This window comes from Petromyzon marinus, chromosome 10 (assembly GCF_048934315.1).
Source record: "Petromyzon marinus isolate PM22_M1 ecotype Great Lakes invasive population chromosome 10, UKy_Petmar_22M1.pri1.0, whole genome shotgun sequence".
NCBI lineage: Eukaryota > Metazoa > Chordata > Hyperoartia > Petromyzontiformes > Petromyzontidae > Petromyzon > Petromyzon marinus.
Window position 1 is genome coordinate 7,581,362 of NC_133676.1, and position 22,096 is coordinate 7,603,457.

At 44.3% G+C, this 22,096-nt stretch overlaps 1 protein-coding gene across 2 annotated transcripts; it reads left to right on the forward strand.

Moving 5' to 3' along the window:
* Positions 1-1,154: 1,154 nt before the first annotated feature.
* Positions 1,155-18,865, forward strand: LOC116941002 (uncharacterized). Of its 2 annotated transcripts, XM_032951532.2 has the most exons (11): positions 1,155-1,467; positions 2,371-2,514; positions 3,786-3,901; positions 5,284-5,509; positions 6,133-6,285; positions 7,478-7,588; positions 8,044-8,211; positions 9,077-9,146; positions 11,918-12,114; positions 13,398-13,624; positions 14,186-18,865. In XM_032951532.2, the coding sequence occupies exons 2-11, from the start codon at positions 2,448-2,450 to the stop codon at positions 18,338-18,340; spliced, it is 5,490 nt and encodes a 1,829-aa protein (XP_032807423.2). In that variant the 5' UTR covers positions 1,155-1,467; positions 2,371-2,447; the 3' UTR covers positions 18,341-18,865. The 2 variants fall into 2 exon arrangements, with proteins under 2 accessions (XP_032807423.2, XP_075922212.1); XM_076066097.1 differs by lacking the exon at positions 1,155-1,467 and having other exon boundaries at positions 1,481-2,514.
* The last annotated feature ends 3,231 nt before the right edge of the window (positions 18,866-22,096 follow it).

The window sequence follows — 22,096 nt, forward strand, 5'->3', positions numbered from 1 at the left end:
AAAGCACGAGGGGGTGGAGGGGTGGGGGAGCTAGTGGCAGGTGCTTGCATTTTCGGGGAAATTTGTCTTGAGGGTGGCCCGTCTCTAGGTGTTTGAGCGTACACCTGAACGGCAGGTGCTCGCGGTTTTAAGACACGAGGTGGAGGGTGGGAGCGGAGTGAAACTTAAACCCGGCGTCCGCATGGGTGTATTCTGTGTGTGTTAACACAGATTAAAGTTGGCATAAGGAATACATGTTTTTCTTGATCCCTGGAGGTCAATCGGAGCAGTTGCCTACAACTGTGTTTAATAGCGAGGATGGGCGAGTTAAGATGGACTCGTGCACATGGAGAACCGCGTAACTCACACAAAGTAAGACGAATTGCTGGAGAGTCTAAAAATGCAGACGGCACCGTCCTGTGGCTACTAAAACAATTGTCGGAAATTCTCAAAGCTGCAATCCAATAAAATTGATTGATTTAAAAAAAATATTTGCAGAAGATAATTAAATATTGTAAACACACGAAGCCAAACATAAAAAGCTACAGTTCTATATTTGTTTTAATGTGCTCGCATTTCTGCGGGAAAAAAAAAACTTCAAAACATAAATTCAGGTCTGCGTGCGGATGTTGAGTTATTTTTCATCTGAACACATACACATATATCATTGTTTTTAAAAATGGAAGTAGCTCAGCGCTGACCTGCATTACAGGATGTCCTACTGTTTGAAAAATGTTTGAAGAATGCAAATGATAGTAACCCCGCACACATTGTAAACCCTGATACCATAAAGTACCGAAGTTGATGTCTGCTTTTGGAGAATTCTACATCAGTGTCATACGATCCAAGGATATCAAATGAAACAACCACATTATTACGTTGACATTTGCATGTTTAGCGTATACAGTACTTTTCTTCCCCCTCCGTCCTGTTGTTACAACCTCAGATTTCAAAACGCAATCACTCAATACCAGCACAATTCCTCAAAGATTGCTATATTAACAAGAAGCAGAGAGGTCCCTGTCTCTCGCCATCCCAAATCGGCCACCGCCTTGCCCCCACCTCCATCCACCCCGCCAACAGCAGCGCACCATATGGCAGGTGGGACTCGCGATTCGGGAGGTAGGCGGGTGTGTGTGTGGGGGGTTCGGCGGAGGAGATGAACTGATTGGACTATTGTGCAAACACACTTGGCTGCCGGGGACGAGTTTAAAGTCTGAGGCGGACCGCTTGCTGTCACTTGCCGGGGCGAGTGGCGGTGGCGGCGTGCGGTTTACGGAATAACTCCCAGTGGAAGCCAAAGAGACGGTGGGAACGCTCCTGTTTGGTGACACGGGGTGCCGAAGGGAAGGCGTGCAAGCAGCCCGGAGGCACAGGGATGCCTTCCCTGTGTGTCACAGTGCCGAGTTCAACGCTGGGCTTTTACTGCCACCAGCTGATCCGGCAAGACGAGCGGCTGTGAAGATCTGTCAAGAGAAAATTATCGTCGTAAGTTTAAAGTATTACTAGCATCGTGTATTTGTAATTTTTATATACGCAATTGCGGCATAGTTCAAGAGTTAAATAAACACTTTGAAGACTTATGAAGATGGACTTGAAATAAAATGGCCTCTTTAAAAGCTAAACATTCCTGTAAAGTAAAATAGCCATTGTAGATATTTGTTGTCTAAAAACATATATGTAAAAGGTGCACAATTATCATAATTTATCATCACAGTTGGTAATACATGGATAATTACACTCACCATTGCTTTAATTTTCACACGGCTAAGAGTTCCTTCTTATTACAAGAGGCGTGAAATAGCTCATTGGTGATTTTCATTTTGTCAGCAAATTATTCATTTATGGTATAAATCAGTTTTTCATCTCTTGACAAATGTGTCATGATAGAATTAAACTAAAACAACTGTTTATCTGTCTCTGAGTAGAAATTAATACGATAATTAAAATCAAGGAACCGAATCGTTTTTTGCAATAATGCCGACTTAAACAATCTGCACTGACCATGTAAAAAAGTTTGTTATAAAGGTGCACGCCTCTGTTAATCCACTGCTCGATAAAGGTTCCCTCGCAGGATTGATCGCAGAGGTTTGTTTGACCAAACCTCATCCCGCTGGTCAGTGCAGGCTGGCAAAGGGTAGGAGTGCCCAGCACCGGCAAAGATATCACTCTCCACTTATATTATCCATGGCCTGGATTCAAACCGGTTTGTGGGTTCATAGCGCAGTGTGAGAACCACTGTACCACCACCACCATTCTTCCGCCAAGCTCTTCATTATTTATCATGGGTTACTTAGAATCGACTGCATTACACGCAAACTAAGGAACACTGGAGTGTTACTGACGTTACCTCTCTCTCTGGCGTTTTCCCCATAACTCCCTGTGGGACAGAGACTTCTTCACGCTTCAACAAAGAAGTGTTTGAAGAAAAAAATATACTTTTTCCATTTATACGGCACCACTCGACCATGAAGCGACCGTCAGGAATCCTATGTGTGATGCTGCTCATGTGTGACGGCATATATGGGGGAATAGGTAAGCAAGCCTTCGCACCCTCATTTGTTTTGTGTGGATGTTTATATTAACCTTGAAATTCACGAGTCGGAAAATGTATTGTTTGTGTTTTGTGCCGAACCATTCGGTCATTCTACAAGTAAGAGACAACGTGCTTACCGACTTTGTAATCTTTTAAGTTAGTATATGATTTTAAATGTAAGGGCTGTATTGTATATATTTGCAGATTTAAATTTGTTTGTATTGTAATGTACGTTATAGACGTTTTTAATTTGCATTTAACTTGTAAGGGAGAAATTCAACTTGTACGGGTCCGGTTATTTAGAGTGCAAACATTCCACCATGATGCGTCTTGAGATATTTTTGTACAATACGTGCATATGGAACAATTCTGCATTACTGGTTAGACTCATATGGCAGGTTCACAGATAGCTTAATTCCTCGTTTAGTGCATTTGACATAAGGTAATGTTTGACATAAGCAACGTTTGATGTTTCCTCTTTGAAACAAGTGGCAGGGAACAGGGTTCACGGTCAAGGCAGTGTTGTTGTTGTTTTTACAGTGTTTATTTTTTAACACAAATCCAATGGCCGCATTGCCTCTTAAAATGTATGCACTGTTATGATTATCGCAAACGAAAAATGTTTTTTCACAATGACAGCAAAATAATACAACAAAGTAGAGTATATAAATAAATTAGATTCCTCTGCGTGTGAAGTATCTTCTTCTCAACTGCCCGTGTTTGTAAATCTAATCGGCAGGCTTTAACGAAATAAAGAATTCACGATAACAATTTTTTTGGGTTAGATCGCATAAATGTGTCGTAACCCACCTCCACCGATACAGCCAATTACAGTACTAAGGTTTTGCCACGTGACAAAAACGTGCCAATTTGTGACTACTTCAGCACACCGGTGTGTGTTTGTGAGCATTTACAACACAACGGTGGGCTTAATAATTGGCTGTGTCGGGTGGAGATGGGTTTACGACACATTTACATGATCTTACAAAAAAACCGTTATCATGAATAATAATGGTCGCGAAAACCTACGTATTATATTTAAATAAATTATAATTGGGTGTCTCAGATGTTATACTTAAAAGGTCAACACCGTTTATTTCAATTTTGTTGTCTTGCATTTTTTTTAAAACATTCACCGATTGTTTCCTGAAATGTATATCAACAAAATTAAAGCTTTGCATTAAAAAGCTCGAATCCATCTTTTTCCAGTATTATGTTGAGGTCAGGTCTTGAGTATTACCACTGACAATGCCATGGTTCTTTTTGCCAGTGTTGAGTCACAGAGGTGCAACGAGTGCTACGTTCGTGGAGGGCTTGTCGCCGGTGCGCGTGTTCAAAGGAGAGGTCACAGTTCTTGACCAGCGAGGGACAATGGCATACATACAGGCGAGTGCGAGCTGCACAACACATTGCTTGTGCCACGCAACACATTGCTTGTGTCACGCAAACGGCTTCATGGGGGGGGGGGGGGGCGATACACAAGCGGAAATAAAACTGGCTACGTTTCCAATCGGCAATAAAATAATGAGTCAAGCAACTGCAGGGTCGCGCAGTGACGGGACACACAATGACGGGTCATTGCTTGACGGATCACATGGTCAGGAACTGCACAATGGAGGACAGTACATTTTTGGCTTTACGAGGTCATGGAATTTTAAAAATACCATTATGTGCCTTGTCAACTCGGAAAAAAAATACATTTGAGATTACGAAAATAACAAGCAAAACCATCGGAAAATCTACATTCAACATAATGTGAGGGCAGCAAAACAATGGCTAAAAAATGGGAAATGAAAGTATGAAAATGTAACGTTAAAAACAAACGGGATCTGGTTCATCAGTAGCAACAGCAATGAATTCTTCTAAGGGGGAAAGCTGTGAGGCTTTTGTATCATGACTCCCCCGAGAGCGACAATTAAACGAGTTCATAACAGATGAAGGGCGTCTGCTATGAGACTGAGTAAGATGAGACAATATTGTGCGGCATTTGTTTACCCGAGCCGTCTGGCAACTTGGCTTTAATTTGGGCTCTTGGGTTTACTATTAACTCAGCCTTGTTGGGAATTATTTCAGACTGCGTAATATGGTGCCATTGGATACTGCTGAATCAAGTTACTACTGGGCTGTTTTCCAAGAGAATGCCAGGCTTCTAGTTGAACTTAATACATATATATTACATTAATGGCAATACTGTGGCCTCTCTTTAACATGAGAGATATTTATTCTATTCGTAGCTTTCTGCAAACACCCAATGGCGAAAGTCATAGGCTTACATATAGGCACATCCTATGCATTAAGAGTATTCAGATATACAATTGAAACAAAGGCTCCCCCCCCCAGTCTTAATTAAGCTATTCCGACCACCAAATATATTGCAAATTTAGCAAACCTCATCAGCCTGAGTAACCATGCCCAAGTAACAAAAAAATCGTTAGTATTAGTGACTGAAGGTCCCTATTAGCCACATGGTCAGGGCTTAATTTCTCACTCAACATTTTCCGGAATGTTACTACCACAGAAGTAGTGATCATCAACATAAGGCACTCCCACCAAAGTACATAATAATATGATATTGGCAATATGGATGTGGCATGTGTCAAAATAATCTGCGGATTAATATGCTGGACTTCCAGCTGAAATTAAGCACTGCATAACGCCACATCCGCGCATGCACATTTCTTGAGCAGCGAAATTTCCAGTGAGACTGCAACACAAAGAGACGCAGAGACGTGAAAACCAGGCCCAACCCATCTCTCTTTCTCGGTCAGGCCTCCATATTGAATGCAGTGGACGGGCAGGCAGAAGTCCTCTCCACGGGCCAGGACGGCGGCCCCGGCATCCCCTGGGTGCAGTCGTCCGATGGCACGCTGACCCTGCTGGAGCTGAACGGAGCCCACGCTTACCAGAGCGCCCTGGCTGCGCTGACATACGCTAACCTCAAGCACAACCCGGATCCTCGGCCACGCCACGTCCACGTCATCGCCGTGCGGACAGGTCAGGAGACGGCGCGGGTGCAAACGGCTGGAAGGCGTAGGGGGCCCGTGCCGTGTCAGCGGGCTGGTACTGCACTACTGAGACCAGAGTTCGCATCCAGGTTTCGCCCACTTGCGATTAAATTGGATTCCCAAGTGTAGCGAATGATGGCCTAAGCCTGGTCTCCAATGACTACGTGAGCTATAACATCATACTGAATTTCACTTTTCACTTACTTGGGCATATTTAATCTCTGAAAAATAAAAATGTGAATTTGAGCCCTGTTGAAGAGACTGCACAGATAGGTCTGTAACTTCATAATCTTTTGAAACCGTTCTTCCATACAGGCTGGTGCACTCTTTGCTAGGCAAGTTCCAAACAGAAATGTCTTTATAGCATGACGTGATGCCGACTGTACAACAGGAATATAATTGGGATAAAAACAGTCAAAGCAGCGTGCAACCCCAGCGTAATTCGCGACCCATGAAAAAAAAACCCAGCACACATGCTGGATAGATGGAAAATTGGATTAAATCAATCTGTGAATGATCACCTTCATTCGGCCCCTTGGAGTGTTTACCCTTCGAAGTACAATATTGCCACAACACGCGAAACTCACCTCAGCACGTTCCCTCCGGATGCAGGCGGTCGCGTTAGCGCTGCCCTCAACACCACGGTTCTCATCCGGCTCACGAACCGCTCGCCGTTCTTCAACCACGGACCGCTGCACACGCTCTACACAGTGGAGAACGCCAACAAGTGGAGCCAAGTCCCGCACACCGTTCTTGGACTCTTTGGTAAACGCAATGTTAGTTTAGCCCGCATGTGGGTGGGTAGTTGGGGAAATTAGGCAGCCTCACAGTCAACATTTCAAAATAATTTAAATAATACATGTGAGGTGTCATTCACTTTCAAGGTGTTTTAATCTATCGTTTGAGAAAGGATGACTTGTTTGTGGATTAAATCACTGGTATGACATATTAAAGCGAATGCAGTCCCCGATCTGGTGTGGACGGAAAAGTTAGTGTCTGAGTACATCCGATATCATTGCTTCGTATGAAAGAGCATTTTTCCCTTATGAAGAAAGGTGGACAATTATTTTTTATTTGAATCACAGTCCATATTGGTAAACAATATGCACGGGTAAAAAGCGACTTCATGGTTATTATACTATGAATACTTACATCTTTAAGTCTGAAATGTAAGTTTAAGGTAGTTAAGGAAGTATTTTATTCAATGTACATGTTTTGGTCAAAATTATTTCAATCATCTTACGTAAAAAGGGAGATAGTTACACCAGATTATGTATACCCTTCATTTGCAGCATAGGAAGGTGCTAACAGAACGCATTGCTTTATTGTTTAATAACTCCCAAGTAAACAATGTTAAATGTAAGACATATTGTGATGTAATCATTTTCTCTGTCTCATGTCACCTTCATGCCTGAGGGTAGGTGAGGGTAGGGCCCATGATAGATGCTCCCCATAATTATTCTTTTTTATAATTCTGATTTTAAAAAAACACTGAAATAAATGATATTTGATACCAATGTTTACCTGCCAAAAAATGCTCTTTTGACGAACGGCAGTGTGCATATATGTACTGTATACAGCCCAACATCGCATATCCAACTCTGAGGCATAGGCTGAGATGTGAAAAGATCAAATATGTAAATATCTATACAATTTTACAGTTACACCATAATGCAAAAAAAATAGTATTGGAATAAAATAAAACGCTTTAAATATGGGGAAACTTTTCACTGTACTATAGAAGTTAGTAAACGATGCTACGGGAGATTACGAACACCATACTATATGTGAAAAGGCTGGATTTGTGAGAATCGATATAAAATGTACAAGTTACACCATTACGCACAAATAACGCACCGGGTGTGGGCGGTTAATTGGTCAGGGTGGACATGTGACAGTCGGATGTGTGACATCAATTGCATGGCTTTTATTAACAAACCTTCCAATGTGTTTGCAGGTAGCTTAATTAACGACACGGACACCGGGGACCAGCTGGGCATCGCCATTGTGGGGGCCGACAACAGCCACGGACAATGGGAGTACCTCACATGGCCCGGTTCCTGGAAAGGTACGCAAAGCAGCCCAGCTTCGAGGTTATTATTACAGGAAAATTATTATTTTGTGTGTTTATGTAACACTAATTTATTTATCCAGGAAAGCCCACGGCGAGTCATGGGAAGCTTTTTAAGGAAGGTTTTGCATTGGGTTTCTATTTGAAGATGTTTTCAGCCAAATAATGAGATTATACAAGTGGTACAAGTGGGAGGAAACCGGAGCGCCCTGAAAAAACCCTCGCGTGCGAAGAGGCAACACTCTATTCCCGTACAAATGGAAACAGACGGCGATTAGTCCCCTTGCTGTACTGTCTTCTCCTGGTGAGCCAGGGTATGGCACTTGGGACGGCCATGGGACGGGAAGTTTACTGCACATTTGTGCGATTCGCCAACCCTCCATGTGTAGTCCCTTTATAATTGTATTGCATGAATGCTGTGCATCCACTGACCTGACCACGGGTCCCCACAGCCATGTCGGAGGGGAGCTCCGGTCCGGATAGGCGACTCCACCGGAGTTCCACGCTGCTCCGCCGCTCTGTGGCGCTCAGAGCCACCTGGGGGAACTTCCTGCGTTTCCTGCCCGCGCCACACTTCAATGGCAATTCCACAGTCAGCGTCGTCGCGTGGGACAGCACCGGTACGCATGCTCGCTTACCGGACCAAATTCACAAAACAGAATGACACGTTTTATATTCTCCACTGTGCATAGCCCACAGGTCGGTCAGATTGCTATGTTGTTCTAATTCATTTGTGATTGGCTTACAATGGACAGGCAGAATTTTTTTTTAGATACAATGGGAGATTTAAATTTTATGCAAAAACTTTATTTAAGGCTTTATTTTCAATAGAGTGATTCCTCATACCAATACACTTATTTAGAAACGTAATTAGCACGAACATATAGAGCAATGAAATGTCCCTTGTTCTTTTGGTGCAGCTTGTTTGAATGACACCCATCCAAGCTAAAACGATAATTGTTTATTTATTATTTTCCCCTTACGACACGTTAATGATACCTTTAAAATTATGGTCCTGAAGTCCACTGCTTCTGAACAATACTATGCACAGTTAATAAACTGAGATTACTATATTCCGGTAATAAATGATTACGTATAAAGTGCTTCGTCAATGCACTTCTGGGTGAAACCTTCCTCACGCTGTGTCGGTCATGGAGTTACTTGACCATAGTTCACCACGCTGGTAAGTGCTAGTTTGTGAAGTGGGAGGAGGCCCAGAAATTAATTTAGACATCACTCTCCACTGATGTTATCAGTTTCCAGGAAATTAACTTGGGTTACTGGGTTTGCAATGCAGTGTGGTAACGACCACTTCACCCAAATGCGGTATTCAAATTGAAATCTAATTTATTTAGAACTGCTTTTTGTGTTTAGTTTGTTGTCCTTCCCCCGTACCTCCAATTGGCACAGTTGGCTACGTACGGTGCGAAAGAATAAGTTTAACATATGTAACACAACTGTACATTAACGGCTTGTTTATTGCAGGACACACTGCCTCAGTCCCAGATGGAGGGATGGTGAACGCCACATTTGTGGATGACTCTTGCCCATTCAGGTGCCAACCATAAACTAGCACTCTTACCACTCACACGTGCAATGTTTACTGTAGCATTTCGATTATATCTGATTGCTTTAAGCCACAGCAGAGTTGTGTAAATAGTGTAAAATACATTATTGATATTTTATATTCATATGTGTGCTGTAAATCATAGTCATGACAATAACAATGGAAATGAGTTTGAGGAAACGATGTAATAAGATAATAAACAAGGATGCAAAGATTGGCCCATATAAGTAAAACAAACATCATTTAAAACGAGTTCATTCAAGAAAAAATTATATATTTAAAAAAACATATTGAGACAGTAGTTGTATATTCATATTATTTGGGTCTTTCGGTAAAGCCACGTAGACAGAACAAATAACAAAAACAATAACAATAACACGACGTTTCGATTGCAAACACAAGCAATCATCAGGTGAAAAATATAGCGGGAGAGCTGCTGAGAATATTTTTTTCACTTGATGACGAATGCTAGTTTGTATACATAATAATATGTGCTTCAAAGCTCCACAAAAGCAGAAAGTGCCGGCCGCAGACTCGCTTTCACCAACCAGACTCAGCAGTAACACCTTGTTACCGTCAGGTTGAGACACAGCTTGCTGCAATGTTCCCTGCTGAAACCAGTTGGGAAGAGCTGGTCTGAGGCTGGCATTTTCTGCTTCTGTGGTGGCCCAAAGCGGGCTTTATCAAATGAAGATATCTGTGGGAGGAACGCAATATTGAAAAACACATCGAAGTAGGGCACTTACTGAAGGCGGGCGGGGATCAAATTTATTACATTCAAGAGGGTGAACAAGAGCACTCGGGAGCAGTGGCATAACTAGGGTTGGTGTCACCCAGTGGGTAACTCATGGTGTAACCCCCAATGGACCTCCACCTGTACCAGACCATATAGAATCCTTAATAATATTTGTTGTACTAATGTTACTCGTAAATCGTAATTCCTGCATATCACTGAATGCCATGGAAATAGTAGTGACATAAACAACTAGCAGAATTAAAATTACACCTTTAAATTACAATATTTCCTTTAATTACTACTTCATTTGGGAATAGGTTTTTCCCCTTTTTTCTGGCAACAAAATTATTTTGGTACTGGCAAAGGAGGTCCCATGATGTAGCTACTACTTAATTCTCAAAAAAGTTATTGCTATAGATTCACAAATACTAATTACCACAATATTGTAGATAAAAGACCAGAAAACTTGACAAAATCAGCGACTATAAAAACACGAGCAGCGACGAAAACAACAGCACGTGCTTGTAGCGCGTGCAGGCGAAACCACGTGATTCGCAGCGTCTTTGTAATTGGGTAACAATGACAGCTCTGACCGGAGCGCATTAGGTTAAAAAAGTAAATTATCATGGAGTTTTAGCCTTGTAGGTATATTTATACGGTACATGTAAGCTGGGCTTACGAAAAATGTTTTTGTTATAACTAACTACGGGGATATTTTTTTATTTAAAAAAATGCTGCTGAAACACCGCACAAAAATTGTATAGACAGTCATTTTGGTGTCACCCTCTCTGATGGTGTCACCCGGTGCGGTGTCACCCGGTGCGGTCCGCACCCCCCTCGTGACGCCACTGCTCGGCAGCACTTTTGGAACGCTGACCTTGATCATAAAAAAAACCGAGGCATTAATATGGCAGTGCATATCACCTCCTATAACATATACATTGGAAACGTAGACACTGAAAAATAAAATGGAACAGATGCTGAAAATGGAACAAAGAAGCATCTGGAGGTACACATTAAGAATTACACTGAGAGACAGAATGAGTAACACATGGATCAGATAACAAACGCACACGAGAGACATTGGATCGCTGTCTCTCATGTATGTATGTTGAACTTCTTTCGCATGATACATCGCCAACCGTGCTAATCGGAGGTGCGGGAAAAGGACAACAAACTAAACAAAAAGTGGACTTGGGTAGCACACATCTCTAGGAGGAATGATCGCCGGTGGTCGAGACTGATAACGGAGTCTTAGCCAAAGGAAAGGTATACGCTCAAAGGACCACCACTGTGGAGATGGAGCGATGGGATCAGCTCATCCGCAGAAGCGAGGTAGATTGTGATATCACGAGACTGTGAGCGTCGGCGAATTGCGGAAACCTTCATCCAGTAGTAATATAGACTTTGGCTGATTATGAAATAAAAATCATTTCAATTGTTTACTATTGTTGTAAACAATACTTAATAAAAAATCAAGCAGTAGTTTTCCATTCTACAGTTATACAATACATATTCAAATACTCAACATGTGTTTATATATCATGTAGCAAAAAGGAAAAATCAGTGTGTGGTGAGAAATAAAAAAACAAGGCAATATTTTCAGCCGATCTGATTTCACCTTTAAAACAAAAACAACCAGCTGGCAGAAACCGAAATGCGTTCCAGCTTGCGTTAGCCGTTGTGAATTGAGCACTAGCAAAAAGCAGTGGAGGCAGGCAGGATCCCATACACACAGCTGCAGCCAGTACTGCATAGATACAGAACCAGATAGGGCTTGTCCCACACGAACTCTGCCATGGTATGTGAACAGGTCTGCTATCCTGTATGTGGGAGAGTCCCTACATTGCGAAAGTGAAGCCAACCGTGACTCCTTGAAATGGGGAGGGGGGATGGGGGGACAGCATCCTTATCACAAACCCTTGAGCGCTGGCTGCCTTGGTGTATACACTGAAATCACAAGTCCAATCTGACCTGTCCATCTGTGTGTCCATTCGTCTGTCCCGTGTATGTCGTCCAACAGCCGCGAGATGCTCACCATCACCATGGTGGTACTCTCGGTCAACGACGCCCCATGGGTGTCCCCAGAGCCGCTGTGGTTGAGCACAGTGGCGGAGGACTCCCTGGCACCCCCAGGGGACCCCATCACACTGTTACTCGACATTTGCCGAGACCCCGATGTCACTGACCCTGCGCAGGCTCTCGGCATCGCTGTCACAGGTAAATGAACGCACAAGTCCTGAACCTCCTGGCCATGTGTGTGGCCTAGACGGCTCGTCAATTGTGTCTGTACCATGACACAGGGTCCAGCGCTAGAATGTCCCAGAATGTCCACTTTTTGAGGTAGCTGACCTGGGAAATCTGCATTAAAAGTCCCAGTTTATGTCAATTGCATAAACATACTCCACTCAAGACAATGCATTTACATGCACTTAACCTCTATTCCGGTATTGCAAGATATTGTTCCTCCTACGATATTTCCTGGTATGTAATCTGTACCTCAAATATTGCAACCCAATCTAGAGCGAATAAGCGGTGACATGGATTTAGGCCACCCCAACTGCTCGCTGTGATGATAAACCCAGGGCAAGGATAAATCCCGCCCCTTTAGATTCAGAAATAACCATGGGTGACTAAGAGTCCACAAGATTAATCTGCAAAAAGGAATGCACCTTGCACCTATATGCAAGCATTAACAAAACAGTGTCCAAGCAACTTAAACAAAGAGTGTCATATGAGATATGTGAGATATGGGAAAAGTATGCTAAGAAACATGGAGAGCTGCATGCTTTGAAATACTCTGAGAGACAGAAAGAGGAACCATGCTTTAGAGAGCTTAACTAGGTTATATATATCATATTGACTGTTAAGAAAAGTAAATGAGTTTTGGCAGAACATGTTTACTCGAACAGATGATGACTAGTGGTCGAGACTAATGATGGAGTGGTGGTCAAATAATATAACACGCCCAAGATGACATCCACTGCGGAGGTGCTGTGAAGAAATCAGATCATGTGCAGGAGCTAGATGTATTGTTGCATTGCATGACCACAATCGATGGTGAGAGCTTGAAGAAGCCTTCAACCTGCAATATATCATGGCCGATGATGGTTTATGTTAGATTTGTGTATGTATACATAACAATAATAAACATTGATTTATACAGAAAAGCTTCACTAAATCTCAAGACTCTTTTCAGGAGGGTCCTGCTTTGAGATGTTTGGCAAACTGCATTCATAATTGGCAACTGGAAGGAAACCATGGCACCCAGAAAAAATTCACGCATACGAGGAGGTACAAATGAAAAACATCATAGCTCTACTGCTACCTCTTAACCACACTGCAACCCAAGCCTACAAAACTGGGATTCCATCCGTGTACAAAGTCTCCAAGTATTCCACCCAAAAAATAGCACATAATGATCTTATGATCATTATCATCACCCTGATCGATTCTTTGACGAGCATACTCCAATCCTACTGAACACAAACTGTGTCCTACAGATGTGGAGAACACCAACGGCCAATGGGAGTACAGTGCGGATGGTGGGGGGACGTGGCTAGCGCTGGAGTCATCGCTGGCGCTCATGGACGCGATGCTTCTGGGCGAGGAATGGTCCAATGAACTCTATCGCCTGCGCTTCGTGCCGCGCCTGCACTACACCGGCAGGGCCTCGCTCAGGTTCAAGGCCTGGGACTTCACAGATGGCCGCAAGGCTGGCACCCGTGGGGTAAGAACGTCTCTAGTTTCACTCGCTTCATTCATAATACTCTACCGTATACCATAACAATAATATGAATCGGAATTTACAACCACTTTGTCAATCAACTTCTGGATGAAGGCCTCCACATGCCGTGTTGTCTACGGGGTGGGGGGGGGGGGCGGCTCTTTCACCAAATGTCACCATGCTGGTCAGTGCAAGTTTGTGAAGGGGGGTGGGGGGGGGTTGACCAGGACCAGTTTTGACCACTCGGCACTGGTGTTTGCCATGGCCAAAACATTTTATTCAAGTCACCTGGGTTCTTCGTGCAGTGCACTAATCTATCCACCACTGGTCTACCCCCCCAGGGCATATAATAATGTAACAATAAAAGTATTCTAATAGTAATCCTAAACTAGAATCCAGTTGGCTGGATTCCAGTTTACTTTGAAACAATCTACAGTTATACTATCATAATATATCTATGACTTTTTAATACGAGTGAGGTGAGCATCACCGAATACAAAGCAACATTTGCACATTTCAACAGTTAAGCTGCAATCCTCTCCACAAACCCCATGCGTGACGCAGGTAAACGTGAAGCTGTACACCCCATTTGGAGCCTACAGCCAGTGGGAGGGCACGGTGCTCGTTCAAGTGACCCCAGTGAACCACTCACCGAGCCTGGACACCGCGGCACTGTCCCTGGGCCACACGGAAGAAGGATCTACAGGAGGGGAAGGCACGCGCATCCGCGATTCCATCTGGGGTCACTGGTCCGACCCGGACCCTAAGGATGACCGCGGAGTGGCGGTCGTTTCCGTCGACAACTCTCACGGTCGCTGGCAGTTCTCCTGCGACGCCGGTGATCGCGATGAGCCACGGCGGTGGACGGAGATCGGTGGCACGTCTGTGGAGAACGCCGTCCTCCTGCTCGTGTCCTGCGCTGTGCGTTTTGTGCCGAAGCCTCTCTTCAACACAGAGCTGGATCTGAGCGGGGATCGGAGGCCGCACGCCGACAGGCCCTCACTGGGCGTCCTGGCATGGGATAACACGGGCCGCAGCGCAGGCATGAGTGGCCAGAGCGGCGTCAACATCTCCTACTTCAACGAGAGCAACAACACGGAGTTCGGAAAGCTCGTTGTTTCGGCATACGCAACGGTGAAATCTGTCAACGATCGGCCCGTGATTAAATCTTCCAAGACAATCAAGTCTATCAACTTTTATGTAGCTCACGGCCCTTCTCCAGTGTTTTTCAATGATCTTTTACTTTATGATTTGGACAGCAAATATATGATGTCTGTCAGGGCAAAGGTAAGATACGCACCGGCAACAAGCCCAGCTGAGTGGGACTGTCGATCAGACGACCAGCACAGCCATGAAACACTGAGTGTAAAGAAGACCATCCCTCCTGCCTTCTCTGTCAATGTTCTTTCTTTGTGCCCATACAGCATAGAGATAGTGGCCAGGGTGGAGGCCAATCGCAGGAAAGCCAGTGCCTCCGAGTACACACAAATGCTCACGAACCTACAGTACAACAACACATCACCACGGCCAAGCCTTGCCCAAAGGTACATCAGTTTGCAGGCATGGGATGGGGAAGACTGGAGTGACACGCTAGAAATAGGTCTCCAGATAAAATGGCTCCCAACCCAGATGTTGCTTCTGAATGACCTCATATTAAACAAAAAGGTGTCAGTCATGCCAGTCATGAACGTTACTCTATTGGAAGGCTCTGAAGTGTCGTTTGCTATTGTACACGAGCTCGCCACACAGATGCCAAACCTGCAGCCTCAGCACATTCAGATCCTTCCAGATGGACTCAATGTAACAAGTGTAAAGTACGACATCTATTCTGGAATAATCTCCATCCAAGGGGTATCAGGTCAGCATGGGGTGGAGAAAATGCACTATGCGGTGGACAGGGATGGCAATGGAGGATACATATACGGACTATTAGTCATCATTGTTCTGCAGGTGAACCACTCACCAGTGTGTGAAAGTGCCACTTACGAAGTATTAGAAAACAGCCTGCAAGTCATAGACATGCAGAAGTACTTCAGTGACAGGGATCACGCGGCAGATGAGCTCACGTTTAGTCTGATTATCAGCGGTGGGATAGTTCAACAGAAAAACCTCACATTGCCTTCCGGAAGTCACGTTTCGAGCAATGGGGGAGCGTCACTGGTGTTCAGCCCCGCCAAGGGCTACGTGGGCCCAGAGCTAATTCAGTTCATGGTCTGTGATCCTTGTGCCGATCAGGCTTTGTACATTAAGTCGGAGCTCCCAGCACCGTGTGAACGAGAGGCAAACCAAGTCAGAGTTCATCGCATGTCTGGCCTTCAGGCCAGTGGCACCAGACCGGGGTGTGGGATGGGCACACTCACAATACTGGTGTTGAACGTCAACAACCCTCCAGTAATTCGGCCCCTGTCGGCAATTGTGCTCACACATCAGAACATCACCTTTCAGCTGTTCAGCTGGCTCTTTTACAACCAGTCTGAGGGCCACCTCTCCACACCAGGAATGGTGCTGTATGACCCCGATGATGCCCAGGCTCAATTTCTCTTAGGTCTCGGCCTGAACCCGAGCGATTATGGCTTAAGCAGCATGACGGACCTTGACGTCACCTCCCTGATGCTCACAGAGACTCCGCACTTGGGAGTTGTCAAGTTGGAAGATGAGGAGGAGCGTCCCCTTTTGAAGTACACAGCATCCGCAGGTAGTGCAGGATACGACTGGTTCACTTTCAGAGTCTGCGATAGGACGTCGGCCGGAAAAAAGCGCGCCTGTACCAAGGGCAGTGTCTCCATTCAGGTCACCAACCCAGGCCCCAGTATTGTGAGTTTCACAGCGATTCCCGCACTAACCAAATCTAGCGAAAACGCCGCTCTGCACTCCGATTCAAAGATCTCAAGCGGAGACATGATGGTTGTAGAATTTGACATGGAAACCAACTTACCGCCTCTGCAAAAAATAGGAAAACTTGTTTCCAAACAAGACATAGATAAAATGTTTAATCTGTCAACCTGCTGGAACCCTGCTTTGTCAGACTATGTTGGCACATGGTTGTCACCAAAGCAGTTTGTGATCGTTGTGCTCAATGTAACTGTTTCAGAGTTCAATAGCAATCGGATAGACCAGTGCTTAGTTACAGTCAGAGGGGACGTGGGGCAATGTGGGGGATTTGTGAATGATGATCCTTTGCCAGCATCTGGGTGGTCTCCATATTGTCTGACAACAACGTCTATGTCCTCTGCTCACACCGTTTCCCGGTCCCCACCTTTACAGGGCTCCTGGGGTTTAACCATCCCCAAAGTCACAGGTGTTATTGTGCAAAATGACCACGTGCCGCTCTCGTTGATCGTGTCTGGAGGTCGAAGTTACTTAGGGAAGTTCTCCATGATCACAATCGCATTGCAACCGCCCCTCTCCGAGTCGCAGTTACTGGAGTTCTGCAGTGCAAACCTGGGTGACATTGTCGACAAAGATGCGATCCTTCAAGCTGGCTTTGTTGTCAGAAAACTGCAATGCTTGAATAGACACGAAGATGTGACTGTGGGGTCCTCAAATATACACATGGATTCGAATTCTGTGCTGAAAAGCACAAAGGCCTCGGGTGGTTTGAAGGCATTTAAAGAGATATCAGATTATTTTGAGAACTATCAAAGCAACGTGACATCCATGCCAGTGTCAACGGACTTAACGTTGTTCATTGACTCATCCAACGGATATAATGTAGAATATTCACAGTCCTATAAGTTATTTAAACGCATTATCCGCAACGACTTTTTAATCAACCTAGTTTCAAAAGACTCAAGCGTTCGTGTAACAGAGTTTGCTAAATATAACGAGCTGCACGCCAACAATCCACTTGAACTCTATTTTGCACATTTTATTGATGCAACTCCAAAGGTAACAAAAATTGACGTGAATGATGCTCCAATTCCAGTTAAAGACTTTTTCAGTCGAGGCGACATCATAACGATCGAGTTTGACAGGGATACTGATACACCACTCGTGTCAACTCGAAAGGAGCTCGATAAAGTGGTCAATTTCAGCACCGTCATCGGGAAGGACTACATCGGCCAATGGCTCAACAAGAAGGTGTTGCAGATCAAGATCAAAGACTGCATCGATCAGCCACATGGGCCCGTTGACGTTGTAATGAGCTTCAGACGAAGCGCTCACAGCCACTTGCGAGATCATCCTGCCGTTTCGAAGCAGCTGCTGAACTGCGTCGGGGTGAACGTGTGCGGGAGCCACTCCGGAGCATCTGTCGGCGTGTGCGAAGCACGGCAGCTGTCCTGCAGAGCCGAGGGCACGTTCAACATCGCTCAGACTGCGGGCACGGCCAGGGTCACCTCCACCCACTGGTGGTCGTACGCCGTTCTGACGCTGGTACTGGGATTGCTGCTCAACACGCTTGTGGTTTTGTGGATTTTCTGCTGCAAGCGCAAATCAAAAAAGGGCCCGCCCAGAGAGAGGGCGAACGGCGAGCGCAAGGCAACGTCTGTGCATCGGGGCACATCTCCCGCGGATCGGGGCACATCTCCCGTACAAGTTCAGAGGGCGAGGGACTCGACTAGGCAACAAATCGGACAGTTGGGAAGTACCTCCCCTGAATCCTCACGACTGCTCCGAGAATGTGTATTTGTCGACCTTTCGGCAGATGACCCAGCCAATATCCACAGAACTCTACTCAAGCCGCACACTAAAATGCTGCTTGAGAATGACAAACTGTAATAAGTGGGATATGCTGGCATATTAACCACTTCGTAATCATTAGTGAGATGCCCTTTAGGTGATTGTGCTATTTTAAAATGGAAGTTTTTTTCTCTCTCCAAATACTGTATGTAAAAAAAATGTAAGCATGTGGTGTATGTTTTGATGCCGCTGTTATTTTAAATGGTGTTACATAAATACATCTTATAGTATTTTTATAACTTAAAAGTACGCATTTGTTCTTGCCATTTTAGGTTACTTATTTTATGGGTGGTTTTCACACATCCACAAGGTAATGTTTTGAAAGCGATGTTATAATTTATTCTTGCAGCTGCTGTTGGAATCATGTACAGAACTGTATATTCTCAACAACCTTTGGTTGAGAGGACTTAATGTTTTTCTTCCTATTTGTACCATATTGTATCATATTAATCGCATGATTTAGATTTACTATTTTATAAGTACAGTTAGTTACATGTAATATTTTTGAAGGTAAATTGCGTGTTTTTTTTAAAGAATGGTAAATAAAGTTTTGCAGTAAACCCCCTTTGTACGTTTTGCTGTTACTTCTGTCACACACGATAATCACATTTCGATTTAAAGCTTTCGTGACTGCAGGGATTCATCTTCTGGGTTCTTTCGGTAAATTCACGTAGAATGGAGATAAAATAATAAAAATAGAATAAAATTCTCACGACGTTTCGGCCACAACACAAGTAGCCTTCCGCAGGTGAAGAAACAGGACTGTCCGGAAGACAGAATTTTATTGTTATTATTTTTATAATTTTATCTCCATTCTACGTGACTTTACCGAAAGAACCCAGAAGAATAATCACATTCTCCTATCATCAGCCATGATCTATCCACTGCTTCATAAATGCCTTCCCAAGCCGTTACCATTTCTCAAGGTCTCACAATGTAACAATCCATCGCGCTTTCACACATTCACTGATTTCATCGCAATCGTTGCTTCATGGGCATGCTTCCTTCTTTGCCCGCTACTCCCCTTAGACTTTTTTTAAACAGTTAATACCGTATGACTAATTTGCATATTTTCTGGAACTCATGTTCTTTATCTCAGTGTAAATCACATATGCACACACACCAATGCTATGAAACATCACACACACACACAAGCGAACTGCTGAAAACAAGACAACATTTAGCAAAGGGTTCAGATACCAAACTGATGGCCTGTGTAGGGCACACATGTACTGTTTGCAATGCACTCAAAGTTTAGGCTCATGGCACCTTATAACGTATTTCTCACATCAAGCACGCCATCTTCCACATCGTGTTCAAGCCGCATTCATTCCACGGCCTGTAAAATATGTTTCACAATGGTACCGGTGTAGTGACACAGCGCTGTTGTACAGCAGCTACAACAGCAGGTGAACACTTAGCGTACACGCCGTGGGGCATACACACGGTGTGTGTGTGCCGGCAGGGCAGAGGAACTGGGGCAAGGGTCACGGTAGACCTCGTGGGGAGGCCCCTGGAACACTCTGGTGGGTTCGAGAAGGGAGGCGCGGCTAGGGCGCCGAATATTTGCAGCGGAGAGCGAGAGCTCTGGGCTGCAGTGTCTGAGAGTGGACTCGTCTCGTCGTGGCTGTCGATTTCGCCTGATTCATTGCGCGGCCAGGCAGTGGTTGGCTTTCTCGGTCGACGGCGTCGGTGCAACGCGGGCAGGGTCGTGTCTGGGCCGGGTCGTACGGCAGCGTGGTCGTGAGAGAGAGGGCCCGAGTTGGTGGCGTGAACTCGATAAAAGTGAAGGACGGTGCCTCCTGCGACTACCTCGTCTCCGACTTAGTGTGTGCGCAACGCACGCCACCCGCACACACACACAAGCCTCGAGTAGAAGAAGAGACCTACGACACTACACTGGTAATACTGTGTACACATATAGCCCTTTTGATAATCCACTGCTGAAACAAGGCCTTCCCATGCCTGTGTGGATCGTAAGTTATTGTGATTATCCGTCACCATGCCTGCAAGTGCAGGTTGAAGGCAGGGAGCATACATAGATGTGGAAGCAAAGGTGTACGGTATAAGTATTGTTTTCTGCACTGCCCCCTCCTGCCTACCAGGTAGCCTCGACAGCCCAATTACAACATACTGTGTCTGTGCATGGTGGTCAAACCCTCAAAGCACTATCCAGGCTCACCTCTGCTTGGATTACAAGATATGACTGCATTAGGCGAATTCCGATTTGGGCTCAATAACTTAATAGCAACACCAGCCTGAGAAATGTACATTTAAAAAAAATGCATAAATGCAGCCAAGTTAAAAAGGGAGAAGCCTCGAAAAGATATACCTAACATGGTATCTGGCAAGTTATGTAAAATGGCAAGTCTTGAAAACATTAAAAGTATATACGTGATTAGGCGCAGTGGTGCTACGGTTAGTGCGTTGCACAATGAACCGGCGGGCCACAGCTAACATCAGTGACGAGTCATATCTGTTAGTGACTTCCTGCCGTCACCAACTCGCAGGAGCCAGTGTGGTTAAAGTACGAACCCGAATAACCTATATGTCATGGGGGGGGGGGGTTTGCTTTGATTCCCAGACGGATGCTGTTATGATTCACCAGATTATTAAATCTGGCTACATTACAAAGGAAAAAACCTGTGAAAAATATACAAAAAAAGAGCAGGCTATATAAACTTCGTTTCTCTAAAGATGTAATGTAAAAGTAGCTAAGTTCATTGCAACAGGATCTAAAAGCAACAATCGTTGCTTCTCACTCTATAAACACATATTCAATGTATGTGATGCTGGTGTGTGTAGATCTGATGCACAGCATACATAATAGTGGCTCAGGAATTGAAGAGATGTGCAAATTTCACAATTTTGCCAAATAAATCCGGTCTTTTAGTCATAGCAGTGTGCAGTAATTGTATTTTTACTGCACTTTGACTTGGCTCTAGTCACTCAGGATATTTATTATTTTCTATCAAAATATGTATTTATCCTGGAGGAATCCGTTGAGGGTCGAGTAGGAGCGGGTCAGAACGTTAAAACAATACTAAAACATGATCGGATTGTACAGCATAGGAAAGGTAAAAACATTACTTACAAATATACAAGCAAAACTAAACAATATATATTTTTTTTAAATCTAACGAGGCAGAGCCAACTGAGGTATTAACTTATTTTTCAGAAGCGACCTGGCCACAAATGATAGCCAAACAAAGTGGCCCTTATGTGGAAATTCATCGCAGCAAAATAATCTCAATGCATGTTTATCTCCACATAAGAAACACAACTTTTACAATTCTATCAGGCGCACACATTTCATAGAGTTGCATGCATCATATCGTATATTACTCGCCACAACCGTGTGGCCATTACTGTGCACCTGGAGTAGGGAACAATTTTTCTTACCAAGGGCTCGAACAAAACTTCCAAATACTTTTTTGGCAACATTGAGCCCTACTGAGTATGCGTTTCATGCGCCTCACTGGAGGTTTTGTAATATCCTGCGGGAATTAAGTACACTATTTAAAAAATACATGTATTTGTTTGCTAACACTGGTTGAGACTAGGCCCTTAAAGAAGGCTGTCTCTGGTGTGGACCAATCAGTTTCAAAGACAATGCACATACTGTCAGAGCATGTTTTTGTTTGCATGTTCACCGCAAGTCCTGTGTGTGGTTAATGCAGACATGATTCCTTGCAAAAGGTTTCTGTTTGTTGTTTTAACATCTTAACACAAACTGTTTTATTGCCATAAAGGGTAAAACCTAGTCTTATATTTTGATACTGGCAAGGGAGGTCT